The sequence below is a fragment of the Sus scrofa genome, chromosome 14 (genome assembly GCF_000003025.6).
Source record: "Sus scrofa isolate TJ Tabasco breed Duroc chromosome 14, Sscrofa11.1, whole genome shotgun sequence".
NCBI lineage: Eukaryota > Metazoa > Chordata > Mammalia > Artiodactyla > Suidae > Sus > Sus scrofa.
In genome coordinates, this window is record NC_010456.5 from 42,948,013 (window position 1) to 42,974,755 (window position 26,743).

General features: G+C 42.0%; 1 protein-coding gene across 6 annotated transcripts in view; it reads left to right on the plus strand.

Annotated features, from left to right (window-relative positions):
• Nucleotides 1-26,743, plus strand: part of SGSM1 (small G protein signaling modulator 1) — a 92,655-nt gene extending 65,912 nt beyond the window's left edge. For 3 of the 6 annotated variants that reach the window (XM_005670761.3, XM_005670759.3, XM_021072306.1), the window contains 9 exons: nucleotides 1,867-2,049; nucleotides 3,167-3,235; nucleotides 4,791-5,381; nucleotides 9,653-9,777; nucleotides 11,808-11,890; nucleotides 16,341-16,450; nucleotides 18,189-18,285; nucleotides 20,804-20,971; nucleotides 24,351-26,728. In XM_005670761.3, coding sequence (XP_005670818.1) covers nucleotides 1,867-2,049; nucleotides 3,167-3,235; nucleotides 4,791-5,381; nucleotides 9,653-9,777; nucleotides 11,808-11,890; nucleotides 16,341-16,450; nucleotides 18,189-18,285; nucleotides 20,804-20,971; nucleotides 24,351-24,439 — 1,515 coding nt within the window. In that variant the 3' untranslated portion in view covers nucleotides 24,440-26,728. Of the gene's footprint in view, nucleotides 1-1,866; nucleotides 2,050-3,166; nucleotides 3,236-4,790; nucleotides 5,382-9,652; nucleotides 9,778-11,015; nucleotides 11,891-16,340; nucleotides 16,451-18,188; nucleotides 18,286-20,803; nucleotides 20,972-24,350 lie in introns of those variants that run through there. The other 3 variants (XM_013982985.2, XM_005670760.3, XM_021072307.1) reach the window with 3 other exon arrangements.

Below are 26,743 nucleotides of genomic sequence, written 5' to 3' on the forward strand. Positions count from 1 at the left end.
GAACCCGCAACCTCATGGTTCCTAGTCGGATTCGTTAACCACTGCGCCATGACGGGAACTCCCTGTCACTACTTTTTATGTTAGCCACTCAGATGGGTGTGTACATGGTACCTCTCTGTTGTTTTAATTTACATTTCCCAAATGACTAGTGATATTGAACATCTTTTCATGTGCTCACTTGCCATCTGTGTATCTTTGGTGCAATGTCAGATCATGGCTTCTGTTCATTTTCTTGAATTGTTTCATTTGTTTGACTGTTGAGTTGGGGAGTTATTTTTGTGCTCTAAATATTCTTTGTCAGGTATGTCATTTGTAAATATTTTCTGCCAGTCTGTACCTTGTCTTTTTGTCTTTTTAACAGGGTCTTTTTTCAGAATAAATTTTAAAACAAGGTTCAGTATATCACTTTTGCCTTTGATGGTTTGTACTTCTAGTGTCAAGTCTAATAACTTTTTGCCTAGCCCTAAATCCTGAAGACTTTCTCCTGTTTTATCCCCTAAAATGTCCATGATCCATTTTGAGTTCATTTTTGGATATGGTGTGTCATTTAAGTCAAGGTTTGTTTGGGGTTTTTTTCCCTGTAGATGTCCAGTTGTTCCAGTTCCATTTGTTGAAAGGCTGTCCTTCCTCCATCGAATTGCTTCTGCATGTTTGTCAAAAGTCATTTGGGCACACATTTGCAGCAACTTGGATTTGGAGGGTATTACGTTTAGTGAAATAATTCAGGCAGAAAAAGACCAATACTGTATAATATTACATATATGTGGAATCTAAAACAAAGCAGGAGTTCCCACGGTGGTTTAGCAGGTTAAGGACCTGGCGTTGTTTCTGTGAGGATGAAGGTTTGATTCCTGGCCTTGCTCAGTGGATTAAGGATCTGGCGTTGCCCCAAGCTGTGGCATAGGTTGGATGTGGCTCAAATCCAGTGTTGCCATGGCTGTGGCATAAACTGCAGCTGCAGCTCCAATTCAGCCCCTGAACTGGGAACTTCCATATGCTGCAGGGGTGGCCATTAAAAAAAAAAGAAAAAAATGAAAAGAAACTAGTGAGTATAACAAAAAAGAAGCACACTCACAGATACAGAAATCAAACTGGCAGTTACCAGTGGGGAGAGGGAAGGGGAAGGGAAGATAGAGGTAGGAGATTAAGAGGTACAAACTACTATGTGTAAAATAAATGAGCTGCAAGGATATATTGTACAGCACAGAGAATATAGCCAATGTTTTATAATAACTGTAAGTGGAGTATAATCTTTAAAAATTGTGAACCACTGTGTTGTACACCTGAAACTTATATAGTTTTGTGAATCAACTCTACCTCAAAAAAAAGTGAAGAAGGAGTTCCTGTTGTGGCTTAGCGGGTTAGCAACCTGACATAGTATACACAAGGATTCAGGTTTGATCCCTGCCTTGCTCAGTAGGTTAAGGATCCAGCATTGCCACAAGCTGTGGCATTAGTCACAGATGTAGCTTGGATCTGGTGTTGCCGTGGCTGCAGCTCCAATTCGACCCCTGGCCTGGGAACTTCCATATGCCATAGGTGCAGCTGTAAAAAAAAAGTGAAGAAGGAAAAATATCATTGGGGCATATTAGTGTGGTGTCTATTTCTAGATGTTTTATTCTGTTCCACTGATCTAATGCTACACTATAATTACTAACCTTCAGCTAATACTATAATGTCTTCCATAGCACACATGGAATCTTAAGTGTTTTAGTAGTCACATAGTAGGTGCTCAGGCTAGTGGATGAATGTTGGGTGGGCATTCCCAGTGCTCAGGGTCCCAGGTTGGAGCCATCCTTTTATAGGTTGGGTTGGTTCTCCCCTGGGGCCCCAGCACTCCAGGTGACCTTGCATCTGCCCTGGCAGGTAGACGAGCAGATTCATGCCTGCTATGCACAGACCATGTCCGAGTGGCTGGGCTGCGAGGCGATCGTGCGGCAGCGGGAGCGGGAGTCCCACGCAGCTGCCCTGGCCAAATGCTCATCGGGGGCCAGCCTGGACAGCCACCTGCACCGGATGATGCACCGGGACTCCACCATCAGCAATGAGGTGATGGGCGGCCCCACTTGGGGAGCTGGAGCCACAAAGGCCAGGATCTGCTCTGTCGGGCTGTTGTAGAAGTGGTGAGGGCTGGGCATCTGGGGCTTTGAGACAGTCTCAGCCCTGGCTTTTGGGAGGAAAGTGACTTTGGTGTAAGATCTGACTCCAAACTCCAGCCCCTTCATTTCTTAGCTCTGGGGCTCAGACAAGCCACCTTCATTTCTGCGTGTCAGTTTCTTCGTCTATGAAATGGGAATGATCATATGTATAGGCAAGATTTGTATGCAACTCCAATGAGATAGGGTGTGTGAAGCACCTAGCATGGTGTTAGACTTTCATTTATTCAACACATCCTTGTTGAGTACTGCTTTGTGCCAGGTACTGTCCAGAATGTCCCAGAATGTCAGGAATGTTCAGTGACCAGGTCAGACATACTGTCCTCATAGAATCTCTAGTTTAGCAGCCCAAATCAGGAGTCTAGAAAAGTCATTTCCCTTCACCAGTGATGTCATCAGTTCCCAAAACCTCAGCTAAAAGGTTTGTTGATCTTTGTTGGTCTCTCTCATGTCTGGGGTGGCTCAGCCCTGCAACTCATGCCTCATCCTCCAGCAGGCTAGCCTGGCCATGTTCTTGTAGTGAAAGCAGCGTCTAAAGAAAGAAAGCAGAAATGCACAGGAATTTTTTTTAAGTGTCTGCCTTTTTGAGTTCACTAAAATCCTATTGGCTAAAGTAGGTCACATGGCCAAGCCTAGTGTCAGAGTAGACAGCAATTAGAAATTATAGGGCAAAAAACTTGTATACAGGGAGGGAGCAGAAAATAGGCATTCATACAACCAGTCCTTTGAGTTGAACTAAAACATTAGTTGAAAGTCTCAAGTGCAGAGCAGTTAAAGACAGGGTTCTCTGGTTGCAGGGATGGGAGGTGGAGGCCCAGTGGCTGGTATAGCCTCGAGGAGGCTTCAGGGAGCAAGGATTGAGCCCCATGACACCACTTTTATTTAGCAGATAGGAAGCTGAGGCCCTGAGAGGGGACTCCCAGCCCAGCAGTCCCTTCTGAGCTCAGCTCGGGGACTCTGAGCCTGGCTGCAGCCTCACCCATACTCTCTCCTGCCCCTTTTTCTCTCAGTCCTCCCAGAGCTGCAGTTCAGGCCGCCAGAACATCCGCCTGCAAAGTGACTCCAGCAGCAGCACACAGGTGACCTTCTGGAGGCCCCACCCCTTCCCCCCACCCTCCTCCCTCCAACCTGGAGTAATGGGATGGAAGTCCCTCATCTACAGATCACATTGTGGTTTATTTGTTTTAGTTTTTTATACTAGCATTAAAAATTGAAGTTTTAGGAGTTCTCTTATGGTGCAGCGGGTTAAAGATCTGCCATTGTCACTGCAGCAGCTTGGGTTGCTGCTGTTGTACAGGTTCCACCCGCTGCCTGGGAACTTCCATGTGCTATGGGTGTAGCCAAAAAATAGTTGATGTTTACATGTATTACATAAATAATACATGAATCTCTTTTATCTATTAAAAAATAAAATATTACAGAGAAAACTAAATTTGGCTTTGACCATCCCTAACCCTCATATGCCCTGGCTAGAGATAACATTGCTATCATCAGTTTCCTGTGTATCCTTCCAGACCCTTCTGTATGCCTTTACATACATAGGAATATGTAGATGGCATATAAATAGTATGTTGCAATATTTAGTAGTCTTTTACATTTTCTAAATAAATGCTCTCAGAGGTGGTGTTCACCAGTCTTCCATTTCACTCAATGAAAAAAATTAACTCATTCTCACTCGATATTAAAGAAAACCAAGTGGAAAAAAGTTCATAGCATTGCACCTTTTGCATAAACAGAGGAAACAGTAATATGTATATATCTGCATCTATTTTCTAAAATGATGGAAGGATAACCCATAAACTAATGGGGAAATGGTTACCTAAGTGGGGAGAGAGGGGCACAAGGAAAGAAAATGCATTTCCCTGAATATATTTCATTTTATAGTTTTGACTTCAGAGTTAGGTAAGTTTTTTGCACGATTGAAAGCAATTCAAAAATAAATTTTTTAAAGCCTGAAACACATGAAATTAACAGTAAAGCTAGTTGGTGACATAGCCACAGAGGAGAAATATTTCAAGTGACCTTGGAATATGATCTCATACAGTCTATCTTTGATAGGATATGACTGCAGACACAAAGAACCACAAATAAATGTTGTATATGTACCCTGGAGACTTTTCCATAATATTTCATACACATCTAAGTAATTTTGAAAGTCTGTCCATAATAGTCAACCACTTGGAGGCCTTTTTAGCCTGTTTCTTGTGTTGTTAACTAATTTTTTACTTTAAAAAATTATATGCACATAATTTTAAATGGTGAAAGATAATCTTCCCTCACTTCAGTTCCCTAATACTCCATCCTCAGGGTCAACTGCAATGCTCTCTTTTTTCTTTCTGAATTATTCTGTGCCTATGTGTACATACAGAACACTTTTAAATTTTCTTAATTTAAAATGTTTTTATTTTTAAAATTTTATTGAAGTATAGTTGGTGAGCACTTTTTAATTTTTTGCAAATGGGAGCATGTGTTACACCTTGTTCTGCCTTACTCTTTTTACCAACTGTATAGTATTCCACTGCATGCATATTCCATATTTGAGCCCATCCCCTATAGACGGATATTTAGGTTACTGCTGGAAATAGCGCACAACAGACATCCTGGTCCATTTGTCTTTGTACATCTTGTCTGCAGGTCTTTGAGTCTGTGGACGAGGTTGAGCAGGTAGAGGCAGAAGGCAGGTTGGAAGAGAAACAGCCCAAGATCCCCAATGGGAATGTGGTGAATGGCACCTGTTCCCCAGACTCTGGCCATCCTTCCTCCCACAACTTCTCCTCGGGTCTCTCAGAGCATTCGGAACCCAGCCTGAGCACAGAAGACAGTGTCATGGACGCCCAGCGCAGTGCCCCCCTGGTGCTTCGACCCAGGGACAGCAGTATGGATGATGGGCAGAGCAGTGAGGCCACCACTTCCCGGGATGAGGTCCCCCGTGAGGAGCTGGCGGTGCAGGACAGCCTGGAGAGTGATCTCATGGCCAATGAGAGCATGGACGAGTTCATGTCTGTTACTGGCAGCATGGACGTGGCTCTGCCCGAAAAGGAGGGCACTGTGATGGAGGGCTGGAGGGGCAGCGAGGTGGAAAAACATAACCAGGTGGACAGTGAGGACAACCTCTCAGAGGAGCCTGAGATGGAAAGTCTCTTCCCTGCCCTGGCTTCCCTGGCCGTGACCACTTCTGCCAACAATGAGGCGTCCCCTGTGTCTTCCAGTGGTGTCACCTACTCTGTAAGTATCCAGAGTTCTCCTCCACTCCATTTTCTGCCGTGGGGGGGGGAGGATGGGAGTGTCCCACAAGCCTCAGTTATCCAGAAGGACCTCTGGTTCATTGCCTGTTCCTCATCACAGAGGGTTCACTGTAGAAACCCTTTTGGGAGAGAAGATAATATAATACTTAAGAACACAGGTTTGGAGTTCCATGGATAAGAATTTGGTGCATTAGATTAAGGATCTGGTGTTGTCATTGCTGTGGCTCAAGGTCAATGCTCTGGCACTGGTTTGATCACTGGCCGAGGAACTATCATATGCTGGGGGCACAGCCACAAAAACCCAAGACAAACAAACAAAAGAAAAAAAACCAAAGCTTTGTAGTCAAACAGTACAGGGTTCAAATCCCAGCTGAGGCACATCCCTTTATCTTTCCGAGCCTCAGTGTCTACCTATTTAGTACCTTCCTCCTTGAGTTGTTTTCAGAACTAGCGAGTCAAGTCCTCTGAGCTTGGCCCAAAGTGATCAATAGCAACCCTGATGGTGACATCTTGTTTAAACTCAGGTCCAGTATCTTTAATTTTTTAAAATTATTTATTTAGTTATTTCCCACTGTACAGCACGAGGACCAAGTTACACATACATGTATACATACTTTTTCCTCCCATTGTTGTGCAGTATCCTTCAAACATTGGCATTTACCTTCTTGCCAAAAAGCCCAGAGCAGACGACATCAACTGAAAGGAAGACTTTCTGAGCCAGGCACCGTACATCCATTTTCATTTAAAGAACTTATTATTTCTATCACAAAGAGTCAAACAGACAAGGCTGGATCCAAAAACCAGAAATTGTCTGCCCCCCTCTTCCTATATAGCTTCCCCTAGAAGCAGTCGTAGTTACCTATTCTGCCCAAATTATTTGATGTTTACTCCCATGTCAGTAAATAACCTACTTATATTGCTACTTCTTGATCTTTTCTTGGCTTTTTTTTTTTTTTTCCGGTTATAGACATTCTCTTTTGCCTCCCCACATGGAGGATGAGGATTTAGTCCTATTCTTTCCCCACCTCCACACCCTCACCACACATGTGAAACCATTCCAATCCCCAACTATCCAACATAGTTATAATAATTGTAGTTAAATGACTGTTTGGTGTTTGCATTATTATAGCAAAATAATGCGTGCAGCAACCTGTATATGTTCTTTCCTGTAAAAAAAAATTGTTTTTCCAGATGTGTTTTCATTTCTTTGTCTGTTTTCTTTTTATTCATATATGTTGTTACATATATATATTGTTAATTCAGCCCTCCACAACTCTGCCAGTTTTCTGAATCTCTTCTGAAGCAATCAGACACGTGAGGTTTTCTATTCATTTTGTATGTCTAAAGAATTTTCTCCAAAAGCCTCTGGCCTTCCCCAGTCCATGGTACCTGATGGATAGCTGTCATTCTAGGTCTTTCTTCATCATTGTCTCAAGGTTACATTTGCTTCTCTTCTATTTCCTGTATCTCATGTCTTTCTCTTTCTTAGTTTACATTTGTTGGGGGGGAGCACATACTAAATTAGACTTCACTCTTTCTGTTTTTCATTCCTTCTTATATCTCAAGCCTTTAGTCTGAGGTAGCTGTTGTTTTGTATGAACTGCATTCTTTAGAGTTCCCTTTAGCAATGTCTCTCTTGCTTTGTGTCTTTTTTTTGGGGGGGGGATTTTTTTTTTTTTTTTTTTTTTTTTGCTTTTTAGGCAATACCCACAGCATATGGAAGTTCTCAGGCTAGGGGTCGAATTGGAGCTGTAGCTGCCAGCCTGCGCCACAGCAACGCCAGATCCAAACCACGTCTTCAACCTACACCACAGCTGACGACATTGCTGGATCCTTGACCCACTGAGCGGGGCCAGAGATAGAACCCACATCCTCATGGATCCTAGTCAGGTTCGTTAACCACTGAGCCATGAAGGGACCCTCTATTCTGTGCCTGTCTTGAAAGGCCCTCATTTTGCCCTCATTCTTGAAAGATATTTTCACCAAATAAGCAACCCTAGATTGCAGTTACTTTCTCACTGTATTTTGAAGATATGATTCTACTGTTTTCTGTATCCCATTGTTGCTGTTGAGAAATCAGGCATCTATCTCATTGTCATTTCTTTAAAGATAATCTGCTTTTCTCTTTGGCTGATTCTAAGTTTCTCTTTTTGGTATTATGCATCATAGGTGTCTAGGAGTGCCCTTTTGTGTGTGTGTGTGTGTGTCTTTTGTCTTTTTAGGGCTGCACTTGTGGCATATGGAGATTCCCAGGCTAGAGGTCAAATTGGAGTTATAGCTGCCAGCCACAGCCACAGCAGCACGGGATCACAGCCACATCTGTACCTGCACCACAGCTCATGGCAATGCTGGATCCTTAACCGGTTGAGCAAGGCCTAGGGATCGAACCCACATCCCCATGGATACTAGTCGGGTTCATTAACAACGGAGCCACAACGGGAACTCCCTAGGTGTGTGCTTCTTTTTCTATTTTCAGGTTAGCGGTTTGTGGGGATTTATGCATCTGAAAATTAATGTATTTAGTACTGCAAAATTCTCATCTGTTGTTCATTTGACTGTTGCTACTTCCCAATATTTCATCTCCTTCTGTAGGTCCGATTAAATTTTTGTTCAGCATTCTCATATTGTTCTTCATATATATTATTTCTCTTTCATTTTGTTACCTCTTCATCCTTCTCTGCTGAATCCTGGATAGTTTCTTTAGAACTATTTTCAACTCACCAATACTTTCTTCAGTAGTGTCTAATTTTCTGTCACATATCTCTAGTGACTTTTCAATATGCTTTTTAGTTTTATTTAGCTTGTTTTCAAACCTGCCATAAAATGACTTACTTGATTATTTTTATAGTCCTTTTACTCTATACTCATTTTTATTTTTATTTTATTTATTTATTTATTTATTTTGTCTTTTTTAGAGCCGCACCCACGGCATATGGAGGTTCCCAGGCTAGGGGTCAAATCGGGGCTACAGTTGCCAGCCTACACCACAGCCACAGCAATGCCAAATCCGAGCTGTGTCTGCAACCTACACCACAGCTCTCGGCAATGCCGTATCCCACTGAGCAAGGCCAGGGATTGAACCCACAACCTCATGGTTCCTAGTCAGATTCGTTTCCACTGTACCACGATGGGAACTCCTCTACTCATTTTTAATCTCTTAAAATTTTTCTTTAAAAGGGTCAAACACGCCTATTTTACATTCTATTCCTGATCATTCTAATACCTGAAGCCCTTGCAGATCTGGTTCTCCCCTCCGGAGTTTATACTGGCTGTCACTCACAGTGCGTTTTTTCTCTGAGTGTTTTGTGATTTTTGAACATGAGCTTATATTTATTAGAACTTTATCTGCTGCAATATTTGAGGCCTAGGTGAAAGGTAGATTCCTCAAGAGAAGATTTTTTTCTTTTTCCTTGTACCCCAGGGAACCTGAGTTGATTTAACTAAATTCTCTGTTCTCTCAGACCAGCAAAGTAGTGAGAATTTGGGTTATGTGTAAGTTATAAGCCTGATTTGAGGCTGTTAATTATTCAGGGGATCTATCTTATTAACTTAACTTAGCACCTATGTTTAAGAAAGGCAGTTGTCCTTGAGACCCCAGGATGTTGGCATCATTTTTTTCCTACTTTTCTTTTACTGGGGGTGTGGCTTTGTGGAAGTCCTGCCTTAATGCAAGAAGGTGTCTTGGATCTCTTACCTTGAGGGAAGCCATAAAACCATGAAACCCAAGTCTAAATTTTCCCTGATTGCCAGCTTTCCTCAAGGCAAAAGCCAGCTTTGGTATTTTCTTGCCTTTTGAATGAATTTTTGGCCTTTCAGGGTTTCTTATTTTTCTTGCCATATCATTGAACCATTTCATCAAGATTGTCGGGTCAAGGCAGATTGTCAGAACTGGACTTGTGTTCAATTCTTCTATTCTTATCCAGTTTTCACTGGGGAAGGATGCATTTCCAGCCACAGTTATAACTCTCCCTTAGTTTCTTCATCTATAAAATGGGGATAATAATTCTGTACACCTCATAGGATTATTTGTTTTATAGAGGAAAAAAATGAAGAGAACTTTCATTGTACAAAGTGAAAGAGGCTTTCTCAGGAAATAGCAACAAAAAGGCAAGTACCTGACTGGTCTAGATAAAGGAAGTTTTTTTCAGTGATAACAGGAGAAGGCTAGGAGCAGAAGGAGTCACTGGAAGACAACCCCTGTGAGAAGCTGGGGTGTAATTTTTCTTTTCCTCCCCTCCTGGGGGTCCACAGCCGGAGCTGCTGGACCTGTACACAGTGAACCTGCACCGCATCGAGAAGGACGTGCAGAGGTGTGACCGCAACTACTGGTACTTCACTCCTGCCAACCTGGAGAAGCTACGGAACATCATGTGCAGGTGGCTGGGACACGGGGTGGGTCTGTAGGGAATTGGGGGGGATGGCAAAGGTGCAGGCTATAGGGAGCCCAGTATAATCCCACTCTCTGCAGCTGGCATCATACCCACTTCAAACCCTATTTCAGCCCATGCTGACAATAATATAATAATCAAGTAACAATAGTAATAGAGAACATTTATTAAGCACCTCCTGCATACCAGATACTATCTTGAGCCCTTTACTAACATCATTTCACTTGGTCCTTACACCAAGTCTGTGAGGGAAGTGTCCTCCCCTTTTATAGGTGAGGAAGTGGAGGCTCAAAGGGGTAATCCCTAGCTCAGGGTACCCCTGGTGAGCAGTGGCTGAATGGAAACTCATAACCTATTTCTCTTAGGCTCTGGAATCTGTGCTTTATTTCTTTAAGCAAAGATATGGGGCTACTTATTACTTTTCATTAAATGTTAAATATTTTATTTCTTAAAATATGAAAGTAACCCATGCTTATTAAAATCTAAATCAACCAAAGAAATCAGAAGTTCATAAAGTGTAAAGAGAAACTTGTCCTTTTATATCCAGTCATCGGTGCCACTCACTGAGAAGAAGAAACTGCTGCTAATGGTTTAGTGACTATTCTCTGAGGCCATATGTTTTGTACCATATGGTATACTCTGTTATATACAATATCATGCTATATAACATATATTACCTAATTATATAAATATATAGTATATAATTACACTATATAATATTATACTGTATAATATATAGTATAATATGAATCCGTGTGTGTTAATATATTAATATTTATTTAAATATTATTTAATGCCTAATGTATTATGCTATATAATTATATAGTATATGAGTATATCATACAATGTAGTTATACTATGTAATATATTATACAATATAATATGAATACACACATTTTAATTTTTTTAAAAATTTACCTATGTATAATTATGCTATAAACTGTTTTTCTACAGCTTGATTTTTATACTTGGCAGTACATCCTGAACTTCCTTCCATGCTACTCTAACTCAGGGTTTGCAAACCACTACTTCAGCCCACGGGCCAAATCTGGTCCACCATTTGCTTTTGTAAATAACATTTTTTCAAATCAGCCATCCCCATTTGTTTGTGTATTATTTATGAATGCTTCTGCAGAAAGTTCATTAACTTTAATATAGTATACTACCTTAAAATTAAAAATTGCTAGGGGAGACGGAAGGATAGACTGACTTTTGTCTACTTATAGCAACCAGGAGAAATCATGGAAGGCCTCACAGAGGTAGTGACCTTCAAGATGGATTATGGCAAAATGAGAAAACACTGAAGAAATCATTTGGCATTGAAGTTGAGAGCACATACACTGGAGTGAGGACATCTGTGTTCAAATCCTATATCTACCATGTATTATTAGATTAATGACTTGGTCCATGTCACTTTAAATCTCTGTGCCTCATTCTCTTTATCTGTGAAATGGGATAATAATAGTAACTTTATCATATGATATTTTGAGAATTAAATGATGCGATACATGTATAGTAGACTGAGCATATAGTAAATGCTCGGTAAATGTTAATTATTGTTATTAAGGGGCAGATGGGAATTCCAGACAGAGGGAACTGCTAGTACAAAAGCAAAGAGGCATGAATGCATGATTCATTTGTACAAAGGTAAATACCTCAGTGTGGCTGGAAGGGAATGAGTACCAGGAAGTGATGTGTGAGACTGTAAAGACAGATTGGGCAGAAGCACACGCCCCCAGTAAAGGAGTTTGAACATTGTCCTGTCGTCCACTGGGGAGGCTGTGAAGGTTTTTGAGCATGCAGTGGTCTCCTTGAGCTGAGTTTTAGGAAGGGTATCCTTGTGACTGAGCATAGGATATTGAAAGAGAGTGAGACTGGGGATGAAGATGCAGGCAGGAGGCTGAGAAACTGGTCCAAATGAAAGATGGGGGACCAAATCAGGGTGTAGGTAAAGGAGGAGTGGGTTGGAGAGGCAGATGGTGAGTGCCATCACTGGGCATCTTGTGTCTCTTTTGTAGCTACATCTGGCAGCACATTGAGATTGGCTATGTCCAGGGTATGTGTGACCTTCTGGCTCCACTGCTGGTCATTCTGGATGATGGTGAGTGTGTCTTCCTTGCCTCAGGCCTGTAGATGCAGTTCTTTTCCCACTACAGAGAAGAGGGGTTAACCTCACTTTGTGACTCCATGAAATGGGTCAGTACAGGTGCTCAATAAACTTGTCTAGTGAACACCTTATTTCCTAGTGAAATAAAAAGTTCCTCTTATTCCATGGTGACCAACATTTATTGCCAAGTGCCCAACACCCATCTAGGTTTTTACTTTACTGGTTGTATAAACATGAATGAGAACAACAACAAAAAACTCAGACCCAGATGGATTCACTGGTGAATTCTACCAAAAAGTTAAAGAAGAATGAACACCAATTCTTCATAAACTCTTCCAAGATATATAGAAGAGGAACGAACACCTCCTAGCTCATCCTATGTGGACCCATTGGTACCCTGATACCAATACCAGACAAAGACATCACAAGAAAACTGCAGACCAATATCCTTCATGAAATCAAAGGCAAAAATTCTCAACAAAACACTAGCAAACTGAATCCATCGGGATACAAAAAGGATTATATATCATGACCTAAAGGGGTTTATCCCAGGAATGCAAGGCTGGTTCAATGTATGAAAATCATAGGATAAAAACAAAAATTACATGATCATTTCAGTTGACAAAGAGATGTCATTTGATGAAATTCAACAGCCTTGTCATGACAAAAACATTCAGCAAGCTAGGAATAAAAGAGAACTTCCTCAATGTGATAAAAAGCATCTGTGAAAAACCTACAACTTGAGATCCTGCTGTGTAGCACTGGAAACTATGTCTGGTCACTTATGATGGAGCATGATAATGTGAGAAAAAAGAGTGTATACATATATGTGTAACTGGGTCACCATGCTGTACAGTAGAAAATTGATAGAACACTGTAAACCAGCTATAATGGAAGAAAAATAAAAATCATAAAAAAGGAAAAACCTACAACTAACATCATACTTAATGATGAAATACTAAACACTTCCCACCTAAGGTCAAGAGTAAGACAAGGATGTCCACTTTTGCCACAAAATGTCCTAGCCTGGACAATTAGGGAAGAAAAAGAAATAAAAGCATCCAGATTGGAAAGGAAGTAAAACCATCTATATTCACAGATGACATGATTTTTCATATAGAAAATTTTAAGGAATCAAAAACTGTTAGAACTAATAAACAAGTTTGGCAAGGTTGCAGGATATAGGACCTACATAAAAGTTAATTGTATTTCTATACAATTGCAATGAACCATCTAAAAATGAAATTAGGAAATCAATTCCATTTGTAATAGCATCTAGAAGAATAAAATACTTAAGAATAAGTTTAACAGAAGTTCAAGATTTGTACACCAAAACTATAAAACATTGCTAAAAGCAGTAAATGAGATACACAAAAACTTAGAGTTATTTTTCTTCCAGTGTGCATGTAACTCTTAATTGATTTGAGGTTGCAGATAGACCAACAGATTTAACAAAAGAACAACCAAAAAAAAAAAAAAAAAGACTACTAAATTGGATTCTCTGTCATCTCTCACTGAACAGTGAATAGGCCTTCATTATACATCCAGCTGAGATTGCCAAATATACCATAAAGAACAAATCCCAGTCATTGCTGCTGCCAATTTGGACTATCTTATTGAAGGTGTACATGCCAGAAATAAAAACAAATACATAATATCAGCAGAAAAAAAGAAAAGAACTAGAAGTTCAGAGAAGTTAAAAGTTCTGACCACCCAGGATTCAAGATATGCAGAACCAAGAAAAGATGTACAGGCAGGTTGATTTAATTTGTCTCTTTTGGATTAATCCCCTCAAACATCTCAGTGGATGACCTTCAGAACAGATCAGATATAATTTTTAGAAGATTATGAGACTCTTTCATACAAATAACATGAACACATGACAAAGGTTTTATTCAGCTTGTTAATGAGGAAACCAGTAAGATATGAGAACTGGCTTCAAAAGCATTTGAGAAACTGTATGTTTTAGCAACATTAAGATAAGATTGCTACCAGAAGGAGTTCCTGCTGTGGCTCAGGGGAAATGAACCTGACTAATACCCATGAGGACACAGGTTCAATCCCTGGCCTCATTCAGCGGGTCAGGGATCTGGCAACGCTGTGAGCTGTGGTGTAGATTTGCAGACACAGCTTGGATCCCACGTTACTGTAGGTGTGTTTGTGGCTAGCAGCTGTAGCTCTGATTTGACCCCTAGCCTGGGAATTTCCACATGCCATGGGTACGGCCCTCAAAAGGAAAAAAAAAAAAAAAAAAAGATTGCTGCCAGAGAGGCAAATCTAGAGACAGAAAAGGGTTTGGCCGTGGTGTACAGGGTAGTGCCCAGAGAGGGAAAGAGGTGATGACTGCTGATGTCTATAGGGCCCCTTCCGAGGGTGATGAAGATGTTCTGAAATTAGAGATGATGGCTCACAAGCATGAATATAACCAAACCACTGAATTAGACATTTAAAAGCATGAATGTTATGGTATATAAACCTCAATAAGGCTGTTTAAAAATGAGGAGTATAATGCCCTGCTCAGGGCTGAGCATAGTGCCTTCTTTCCAAAAATTTCAGTGTAGAAGGGGGTGAGAGGTGAGAGGAACCATACAATGGGGAAACCTGAAAACACTGCCTCAGTCAGGTGATCAAGGTCAGCACCCACCCTAAATCACATTGATAATATGGACCCTTGATAGCTTGTGATTAAAATGGCACATTCCCTAAGTGGTCTTTTTTTTTTTTTTTAGGGCTGCGCCTGTGGCATGTGGAACTCCCCAGGCTAAGAGTCGAATCAGAGCTGCAGCTGCCAGCCTGAGCCACAGCCACAGCAACACCAGATCTGAGCTGCATCTATAACATGCTGCAGCTCATGGCAATGCCAGATCCTTAACCCACTGAGTGAGGTCAGGGATCAAACCTGCATCCTCATGGATACTAGTCAGGCTCTTAACCCGCTGAGCCACAATGGGAACTCCCCCTGTGTGGTCTTACACCCAATACCACCTAATCCCAGTCTTATCATGAGGAAAACATCAGACAAATTCCAATAGAGAGGCATCCCATAGAATACCTGATAAGTGCTTTTCATAACTGTCAAGCTCATCAAAAACAAGCAAGAGCTGAGACACTGCCATAGCCAAGAGAAACCTGAGGAGAGCTGACAACTGTGTGTCGTGTAGTTCTTGGGAAAAAAAAAAAAAAAAGACATAAGATAAAAAAAACAAAAAAACCCTATGGGCTTGAGTTAGTTATGTATCATCATTGATTGTAACAAATGTACCATAATAATAGAAGATGTAGTAATAGGGAAACTAGGTGTGGCATATGTGGAAACTCTCTACATGCTTTCTCAATTTTTCTGTAAGTCTGAAGTTCTGGAAAATGAAGTCTTTAAGAAAAAATGAATGAAATTCTACTGTGCTTTGAGAGACCTTTCCATAACTTTCCCCAAAGTTACTAGCTGCTAAGAGAAAAAGAGGTACTGTTTTTCAAATAAATATTTTTAAACACTGAGTTGAAGAATATAAGACAGATTTTTTAATTACAGGACTTCTCAGAGCATTGTCTTTCTTAATATATGTAGTGGCTCACTAAGCAGCATTTCCCAATGTTATCTGACCATTCTTTGCATAAGGCCTGCAAATACGCTTCTGATATTAACAATTGTTATTTTAATACAGTGGTTCCCAAACTTGAGAATTTCATGAACCCTGTAGATTTTTTTTAAGCTTGGGACCAGGACTCTTATAATAACCTATAATGAAAGAGAATGTAAAAATAAGAATACATAATGTGAAAAAAATATATATATAGTCTTTTATATATAGAAATTCTGTTTTAGATCATTTTGTGCACATTGTAAATCAACTTTTTTTTTTTTTTTTTTGTCTTTCTGTCTTTCCTAGGGCCGCTCTCGCGGCATATGAAGGTTCCCAGGCTAGGGATCTAATCAGAGCCGTAGCTGCCAGCCTAGGCCAGAGCCACAGCAACGTGGGATCCAAGCCACATCTGCGACCTACACCACAGCTCATGGAAACACCGGATCCTTAACCCACTGAGCAAGGCCAGGGATTGAACCCACAACCTCATGGTTCCTAGTTGGATTCATTAACCACTGAGCCACGACGGGAACTCCATAAATCAACTATATTTTAATAAGAATGTTTTTTTAAAGTTTCAGACCAAACATTGTCAACTTGTTATTTATAGCAAGTAGGGATCTTTAAAACAGAGCATTTGCTAAAGACATCTCAATATCTCTAAGGGAGAAAGTGTGTGATAAAGATTGGAGAGCATTCCTTGGAATGGTATACATGGATACTCTGCTGTTTCATGTTTGTCTTACGTTTCTCATTTGGCCGTGTACTTTGTGAACAGCTTGGGACCTCAGACCATCAGTTTGAGACCTCGAGTTCTTTGGGCAGTGGCAGAGATGACTGTTTTTCCTGTACTCTTTCCCTAGAGGCCCTCGCCTTCAGCTGCTTCACAGAGCTCATGAAGAGAATGAACCAGAACTTCCCCCATGGAGGTGCCATGGACACTCACTTTGCCAACATGAGGTCACTAATCCAGGTATGACCTGGTCTCACAGTAATACAGTTTATTCTAGCTCAACCCAGTGGACCGAAAGTCAGTTTACCAGCCATGCCTAGTTTTAAGTTGATTCAGTAATTCAGTCCTTCTTAATTCGTTTCAACCCAACTCAACCCAGTTGAGTTAAACTAAAAAACTCAATTCAACTCAACCTCTAAATTGAACAGAAAACTCAATTCAGCTCAACTTTAACAAGTCATTTCAGCTCCACCGGACTCATTCCCACTGAGCGTTTACTTGGTCCAGGCTCTGTGGCTACAACAATGAACAAGTGGTCCTTGCCCTTAAAAAGATGTTTGAGTTGTATTGATTCTTTTCCTCAAAGTACAGACAGACCTTGGAGGTATTGTGGGCTTTGGTTCTAGACCACTGCAATTAAGTAAATATTGCAATAAAGGAAGTCAAAGGAATTTATTAGGTTTCCCAGTGCATATAAAATTATATTTACATTAATTATAGTTTTTTAAGTGTGCAATAGCATTATGTCTAAAAAGCAATCTGTTATGTCTTAATTAAAAAATACTTTATTGCTAAAAATGTTAACCCTTGTCTGAGCTTTCAGTGAATTGTAGTAGGGACATCAAAGATCAGTGATCACAGATCAGCACAATAAATATAATAATAATAAATTTTGAAATATTGAGAAAATTACCAAAATATGACATAGGCACAAAGTGAGTAAATGCAGTTAGGAAAATGTCAGTAGTAGACTTGCTTGACGGAGAGTTGCCACAAACCTTCAATTTGTAAAAAAATTGAGTATCTTCAAAGTGCAGTAAAACAAGATATGCCTGTAATGTTTTGGTATATTTCACACACACAGTGTTACAGAAATATAATTCACATACCATAAAATTCACCCTTTTAAAATGTGCAATTCACTGGATTTTAGAATATTCACAGTGGTGAAACCATCACCACCGTTTGATTTCAGAACATTTTTATAACTTCCAAAAGAAAATCCATACCCATTTGTCAGTCCTTCTCCCCAGCCCTCCTGGAAACCACTAACCTACTTTCTGTCTCTGTAGATGTATCTGTATTGGACATTTCATATAAATGGAGTCACACAATATGTGGCTTTTTGAGTCTGGCTTTTTTCACTTTAGCATAATGTTTTCAAGGTCCATCCATTTGTAGCATGTATCACTACATCATTCCTTTTTATTGCGTGTATAGACCACATTTTGTTTATTCATTCATCCTTCAATGGACATTTGGGTCATTTCCACTTTGGGGCTATCATGAATAATAGCTGTTGTGCACATTCATGCATGAGGTTTTTTTTTTTTTGGACCTAGGTTTTTGTTTCTCTTGAGGATATGCCCAGGAATGGAATTACAGCTGCATCAGTTCACATTCCTACCAGTAGTGTAGGAGGGTTCCAATTTCCCTACATCCTCGCCAACATTTTGTTGTCTGTCATTTTATTATAGCCATCCTAGTGCATGTGAAATGGTATTTCATCATGGTTTTGATCTGCATTTTCCTAATTACTAATGATGGTAAGCATCTTTCATGTGCTTATTGGCTATTTGCATATCTTTTTTAGAGAAATGACTGGGTTAGGTTAAGCTAGGTTGATTTCCTGTTTGCATTATTTTTAAACTCCACCTGGTTGTTAAGGACTGTATGGTGTCCAGTATGGGGCTTATAGCATCGTTTATTCAGCTGTTCCCTCTGGTCCAGCCTTTTTCCAATTTCCTTCCTCTGACAGATCCTGGACTCAGAGCTCTTTGAGTTGATGCATCAGAATGGGGACTACACTCACTTTTACTTCTGCTATCGCTGGTTCCTGCTGGATTTCAAGCGAGGTACAGACTTCAAACTGGGACCTTGTTCCCAGACTCTTTGTAGCAGAAGCTCAGGGAAAAAGATGTCACGAAGGTGAGGCTGGGGGTGTTGGAACAGAGCCAGTGGAAGAGAATAATGCCCATTGTTGAGTTCTGACCATTAGTTCACCTACCTTATCCTGCAGAGACATTATGTGGTAGGTGTTGCAATTTCCATTTTACAGATGAGGAAACCAAGGCTGAGAAGAACTAAATTCAGAGCTAAGAATGATGGAGCCAGGATTTGAGGTCCCTCTCCATGTGCCTAAGCCCAGTTTCCTTCCTTTCTATTTTTAAAAAATTTTTAATTTTTTTATTGAAGGATAGTTGCTTTATGTTGTGTTACTTTCCAGGTTACAGCAAAGTGATTCAGTTATATATATGAATTCTTTTTCATATTTTTTCCATTATAGCTTATTATATGATACAGAACATAGTTCCCTGTACTACACATTAAGACCTTGTTGTTTATCTATTTTATATATGTATTAGTGTGTATCTATTAATCCCAGATCCCTAATTTATCCGTCCCTTCCCTTTCCCATGTGGTAACCATAAGTTTGCTTTCTATGCTCGTATGTTTCTGTTTTGTAAATAAGTTCATTTGTATCATATTTTTAGATTGCACATATAAGTGATATCATGTGGTATATGTCTTTCTCTGTCTGACCTACCTCACTTAATATGATAACCTCTAGGTCCATCCATGTTGCTGCAAATGGCATAATTTCATAATTTTTTATGGCTGAGTAGTATTTTATTGTATGTGTGTGTACACACATACCACACCTTCTTTATCTGCTTATCTGTCATTGGATAGGTTGCTTCTATGGTAAAGAGCTAATATTTTGAATGCTTATTGCTACATATTTTATTACTATGGGATATTTACATCATTAACATATTAAATGAAATCACCTTTATTTTATTGAAGTATATTTGATTTATGCTTTGTTAATTTCTGCTGTACTACAAAGTGATTCAGTTAACGTGTGTGTATATATATAATATACATATATATACATATTCTTTTAAATAATTTCTTTTCCATTATGGTTTTTTGTTTGTTTATTTGTTTATCTTTTTGCCATTTCTTGGGCCGCTCCCACGGCATATGGAGGTTCCCAGGCCAGGGGTCTAATCGGAGCTGTGGCCACTGGCCTATGCCAGAGCCACAGCAACGCAGGATCCGAGCTGTGTCTGCAACCTACACCACAGCTCACAGCAACACCAGATCCTTAACCCACTGAGCAAGGCCAGGGATCAAACCCGCAACCTCATGGTTCCTAGTCGGATTTGCAAACCACTGAGCCACAACAGGAACTCCATTATTATGTTTTTTGTTTTTTGGGGTTTTTTTTGGCTGCACCCACAGCATGTTCACTGGCCAAGGGCCAGGGCAGGGACAGGTCAGCATAAATCAAACATGTCCTTGGTCCAGGGATCAAATCCCTTCCACAGTTGTGACCTGTGCCACAGCTGCAGCAACACTAGATCCTTAACCACTGTGCCACAGAGGACATCCTCCATTATGGTTTATCACAGGATACTGAATATAGTTCCCTCTGCCAAACAGTGGGACCTTGTTGTTTATCCACCCTATATAATAGTTTGCATCTGCTAATCCCAAACGCCCAATCCATCCCTCCCCCGCTCCCCCTTCCCAACCACAAGTCTGTTCTCTTTGTCTGCCTTCCATTCTATTTAGCTGCTTATCAGAGACCAAGAACTCTGATGCCTATGGAGCATCTTTCACAAATGACTTAGAAGTGAGGTCTAACACAGTGCATTGCTATCATGCAAATGTGGGTGATGCTAATAATATCTAACCTGTATGGAGGTATCTCTCAAGGACTAGGTACCATGCTGAGCCATTGCTATGTATTATATCTTCAGTCCTTTGTTACTGGTGTCATCACCCACTTACAGATGAGTAAAAAGAAGGGCTTATGGAGGGAAATAACTAGCCCAAGGTCACCTTGCTAGTAAGCAATGGAGCCAGGATTCAGAGTGAGTTTATTGGACGTGGGAAGCCTTACTTTTCACCATTGCTCTGTTCTGTCTCTTTATTAGACTCAGAGGCAGCAGCCCGCTGGGCCTCTGTGTAGGCGAAAGGGAAATACCTGCATGGGTGTGAAAGGGGACAGAGGGGGCAGGGAGAGAGGGGGACACTGACCAAGGGGCAGAGCAGGGACAGGTCAGCATAAATCAAATCTATACGTGCCCCTTTCCTCCGTTTACAGGATGTCAGAGCTGGAAAGTTACAACCTACCTTGTTTACGTAGCGTGTTCTACAGAAGGGAAAAACTGAGGCTTCTGTCAAATGACAGTGTCCAGGTCTCAGCCTCTGGCCTGAGCTCTGTCCACTCCCCCAGAAGGGCAGAGCATGGCTGGCCCTGGATTATTCCCAAGGGAAGGCGGCACTGTGAGCTCTGTGACTGACTTTCTCCCTGTGTGTGTGTGTGTGTGTGTGTGTGTGTGTGTGTTGATGTCTTGACAGAACTCATCTATGATGATGTCTTCTCTGTCTGGGAGACCATTTGGGCAGCCAAACACGTCTCGTCCGCCCACTATGTGCTGTTCATCGCTCTGGCGCTGGTGGAGGTCTACCGTGACATCATCCTGGAGAACAACATGGATTTCACAGATATCATCAAATTTTTTAATGGTACCCACATGACCTGGGTCTCATCTGAGGGATGCAGGCTTTTGGAGGGCCCCTTCCCAGGGTTTCGGGAGGGATGGAGGGTCACTGAGATTGATGTATGATGAAGGGGTTGGAGGGGATTCTGCCCACTTCTCATGGCTATTTCCAAATGGATGAGTTGATGTCTTGTAATGTTGAGTGATCCCTGAGTGGGAGCTAGGGTTGAAATCAGGCTCAGGGGCCAACCCTGCCTCTGCCAGGAACCAACTGTGCCATGGACACTTCTCCTCTCTCTAAACATATGTGTCCTCAACTGTGAAATGGGGTAACTGTCTGCTTCAGAGAGTTGACAAGTATAAGGAAACCAAGTATAAAGAGGCAGTTGAAATGGCATGAAAAAGGCATAGCCTTTGAAAACAAACAGATGTGGATTCTACTCCCAGCCTTGCCTTTGGGAGCTGTGTGACCTTGGACACGTGACTTCACATCTCGGCTTCATATTCCTTGGGGATAAAATGGTACTAACACTTCCCTCATAGAGATATCTGGAGGATGAAATGAGACCACATGGATATAAAGCCCATCAATCAAGTGGTACCTTGCTCATATGTGGGGCCTCATAGCCGGAAGGTTGAGCCAACACTCATAACCAATAGTGTTGCTACTGTTATCACTATTAAAATTTTTTCTTAAGAAGATTTTGGAAAAAGTAAAAGAAGAAAAAAGCCACCTGTGATGACCTTACCCTGGAAACATTTTTAGGTTTTTTTTTTTTTAATCTTTTATTTTGGAATTACTTTATTTTTATTTTTTTACTTTTTTATTTTTTTTCTTTTTGTCTTTCTGTCTTTTCAGGGCCACACCCATGGCATATGGAGGTTCCCAGGCTAGGGGTCTAATTGGACCTGTAGCCACTGACCTATGCCACAGCCACAGCCACTCCAGATCCAAGCCGCATCTGCGACCTATACCACAGCTCAAAGCAACGCCAGATCCTTAACCCCCTGAGCGAGGCCAGGGATCGAACCCGCAACCTCATGATTCCTAGTTGGATTCGTTTCCACTGTGCCATGACGGGAACTCCTATTTTGGAATAATTTTAGATTTACAGAAAAGTTGCAGATAGTTCAGAGTTCCTAATACCCTTCATCCAGCTGCCCCTAATGGCAATATGTTATCTGACCCTGGTACATTTGTCACAATAAAGAAATTAACATTGATATGTTACTGACAACTAAACTAACTACAGATTTATTTCATTTCCCTTTTTTCTTTTTTGGCCACCCCACAGCAAATGGAGTTCCCAGGCCAGGTATCAGATCCAAACTGCATTTGTGACCTAAGCCCCAGCTGCAGCAACATCAGATCCTTAACCTACTGCCAGGCCAGGGATCAAACCTGCGTCCTAGTGCTCCCAAGACGTTGCCGATCCTGATCCCACTGCACCACAGCGGGAACTCCTGATTTCCCCTGGTTTTTAACTAATATCCTTTTTCTGCTACAGGGCCAATTCAGGAGACCATGTTGCACTTAGTGGGTTCATCTTTAAAGAGATTTTTTTCCATCCAGTCTTTCCCAGAGTAACGCATATTTTTATGTTGTTAGCATCACAGGATCCAGTTGATTCCAGTTTTTTTCCCCTTAATATTTTTAAAACTATCTTCTATATAATCATTTTGTTAAGACAACGGAGTATACCTTAAGTGACTGTTCATAACTTTCTGAACCATCCCTTCTGCTTGGGCATCTAGGATTCCAGTTGGAGGATGTGATGGAGAACCTGAAGCAGTTTCTTTCTTAACATAGAGGGTTTCAGACTTTCTCAGTTCACAGTACCCCTAATGTCTCTAAAATTGTCATGGCCTTCCAGACCAAAAATTCCATTCAATAGCTAGTTAGGTCCAAACCACTTAAAAAGTACAGCTATCTTAACAACTTAGTAGCCATTTGAAAAAAAAAAAAAAACAACATATAAATCAAAAGAAAAGAAAATAATACTTTTATTTTCTATTTAAATAAGAACAGTTACTGGAGTTCCCATCATGGCTCAATGGTTAACAAACCCAACTAGGATCCATGAGGATGCAGGTTTGATCCCTGGCCTCACTCAGTGGGTTAAGGATCCAGTGCTGCGTGAGCTGTGGTATAAATCGCAGATGCAGCTCGGATCTGGTGTTGCTGTGGCTGTGGCATAGGCCGGTGGCTACAGCTCCAATTTGACCCCTAGCTTGGGAACCTCCATATGCCACAGGTGCAGCCCTAAAATATCAAAAAAAGAACAGTTACTAATGGATATATTTACCTGTTGGACTTTGCACAACTTCTCAAACCTTGGCATCAGTTTGGACCCCACCCTCTTCATTTTCTATTCCATAGTGATTTTTGCATGGCACTTGCTTTTATCACAAGCAACCACTTCCTGAAAACCTAACTTTGCAAATCTACAAAGCAATCAATGGGAGTATAGTGCAGTTTGCAAACTCACTCGCACTAGTGGTTTATGTGTATTCCATGTGGATATGAAGGATTTTTCACAGTGGTACTCTAGGGTTCCTTGACACCCAGTTTGGGAACCAGGATCTTAGCCCCTTTTTCCCTGCTGAATGATTTCTTTTCTTTTTTTTTTCTTTTCTTTTCTTTTTGGTCTTTTTTGCCTTTTCTAGGGCCGCTCCCACAGCATATGGAGGTTCCCAGGCTAGGGGTCCAGTCGGAGCTGTAGCCGCTGGCCTACGCCACAGCCACAGCATCATGCGATCCGGGCTGCGTCTGTGACCTACACCACAGCTCACGGCAACGCCAGATCCTTAACCCACTGAGTGAGGCCAGGGATTGAACCTACAACCTCATGGTTCCTAGTCAGATTTGTTAACGACTGCGCCACAACAGGAACTCCTAAATGATTTCTTTATGATAAAAATCTGAGTTTGGGATTATTCTGCTTTAAAGATCTCATCGTTTTGAATCTCTCATGACAAAATGGTTATTTTGCTTCCTTCCCTACCCCTCCCTGTCCTGTTGCTTCCATCCTTCTCTACTTTTAAACATCTACCACATGCTTGTCATTGCTTTCTTAAACAGTTCTCTGTCATTGTGTTTGTAGGAGGGGAACGGGAGAACCTAACATTTTTTTTTAACCACACACTGTGAGCCAGCTTGATCTCCTTTGATCTCAGTAACCTTGGAAAGTGGGTACTGTTATGGTTCCCATTTTACAGATAAGGAAGCTAAGGTCTGGAGATGCAGGTCTTCCCCAGAATCTCATCTTCCAGAGCCACTCTGGAGGTGGTGCCAGATGAGGAGAAGGCAGAGGATGCCCCAGCAACCTCTCAGGGTGCTGGAAGTGTGTCCTGAGGATGGACACAGAAGGAAGCTCATAAGATTTTGCCTTCCACTCTTTCAGAAATGGCCGAGCGACACAACACCAAGCAGGTCCTGAAGCTGGCCCGGGACCTCGTGTACAAGGTGCAGACTCTGATTGAGAACAAGTGAGGGCCGCATCACCCAGGCAGCATCAGCAAAGCCACCACCTGCCTGTCCTGCCTGCTTCTCTTCCTGGCCGCCCAGGGAGTGAGATCCTGGCGTCTTTTCACAAGTGTGGACTTCTTTGCAAAGAGAAAGTACCCCAACTTTGGCCACTGGGCGGGTGGGGTAGAGGGGTTGCCCCTTCAGTTCAGCCTTACGTTTTCCTGTTTGACCAAAGATCGCCCAAGTCTGGGATTTCTCCCTGGTGGGAGTTGGGGGTTATAGATGGATGGAGGGAGCATCTTTCGGGGTCCCCAGTGTGGTCTCCTCTCTCTTCTCACCCATCCTTCCAAACTGTCTTGTCAGATGAGACTTGGGAAGGGAGTTTTTTGGGGAACTGGTGTGAAGAGGTCTGTGGGGCTACCTCTGTACTCTGGAAGGGCCCTTTGGAGATGTTCCAGAACATGGCTGGAAGGTTGCCTTGGAGCCAAGTGCTGCTGACTTTGGGGCTGGGTGATTCTTTTTTGAGGGACGATGCCCTGTGCACTGCTGGATGTTGAGCAGCATCCCTGGCCTCTACCTGCTAGATACCAGTAGCACCCTCCACCCCACCCCCTTGTGACAACCCGGAACATCTCCAGACATTGCCAGAGATCTCCATTTGGGAAGCACTGGCTTGGAGGAGGGGCTACAAGTGTATATACCCCCCCACACACACCGCTTTCTTTGTACCTGAGCCACCTGTGTCCTAAGACTTCCTCCCGTTTAGAAAAGGCACACAGGGATCCTCTCCTGGGGTCCAGTATCACATAGTGTATCATTTTTTCTCCTCCAACTGGCCCTGGGAGAGACTTTTTCTTTTCAGGAAAGGCGTCTGCCTGTGAAAAGTGACTATTATAGGCCTGAGATGGGCCTCTTCTGGGTCCTGCTCAGCCGACCCCTGGCCCAAGCAGGGCAGAGTCTGCATTCCCCCCCTCCTCTCTTCCTAGGGAGGATCGCGCCCCTCCTTGCACACATTGAGTCTCTTGTTCCAGAAGATTGAGGATGTGTGTTGGTGCAAGCCTCTTGTTTGGGGAGGCTGGCTTTCCCCTAAGTGCCCCTGCTCACTCAGGACAAAGTGGGGAAAGGAGGACAGAGGTTGGCCAGGGTAGGATATAGTGGCTGTTTTCTTTGGGAAAGAAACATCAGCTGGGGAGTTCCCTTTGTGGCTCACCTGTTAAGGAACCTGACTAGTATCCATGAGGATGCAGGTTCCATCCCTGGCTTTGCTCAGTGGGTTAAGGATCCAGCTTTGCCATGAGTTGTGGTGTAAGTCACAGACGTGGCTCAGATCCCACGTTGCTGTGGCTGTGTGTGGGCCAGCAGCTGTAGCTCCAATTCGACCCCTAGCCTGGAAACCTCTATATGCTTCAGGTGCAGCCCTAAAAAGCAAGAAAAAAAAGGAAAGAAAAAGAAAAAAGAAACAGCAGCTGATGAACCGGCACCAGGGTTACAGCTCAGCCCGTGTCTTCACACCCATTCCCAAACAGACCCTAAGGGAGCTAGTTTTCTCTGTCTACCTGTCCTTCCAGGAGAGCAGTCCTGCCAGCTCCTCTCTTCTGAGAATGTACCAGAATCTGGAGAAACAGAATCAGGGAGGGATGCTCTTCCCAAGAATGGCAGGTAGGATTTCAGAGAGGGGAAGAGACCCAGAAAGCACACTGAAGCATTTGCAGAGGAAGTGCTTTAGTCCCCTGTCCTGAGCAAACCGGGGTCGGGGGCACCCCTGCCCGGCGAACTTGCCAAGGCTTTCCCTTGGACCCAGCACTTTCAGCCGCATCTGAACTTCCACCCAAGTGGGTGGATGAGACTAGATGCTCTTGCTTCTGAAGAAAGCTCTGTGCGTGAGTGTTGTACCTTCTGGCCCTTCAACTTCCCAAGATGGGAGAAAAGTCCCCTCCAGATAAAAGTTTATTTTGACACTCAGCTGTCCACTACAGAGGGTGTTATTTTAGCAAAACCAAGGTCCCAGACCTTCTGATTCTTATTTATTTTTTGACAGACCAATCTGAAAGTATAGCACAAGAGCTCTTCTCTGCCTTCTCTCATGATGTTTCAGAGAGTGTCGTGGTTGTGATTCAGAATAACTCCTATTCGGCTTACTGTGTTTCTTTGGGTCTCTGTATGTTGTATTTGTCCTTGTGTCCCAGAATTGAATATGTGGGAGTCATTTTATCTATGGTGTGCCCTCCTTTTCTCAGTGTTGCCAACATATCTTGTACTTGTTTACTGAAGAGTTGTGTCTATATATAGAGAAAATATCTATAAATAGAAATGTATGAACCTGGGTTA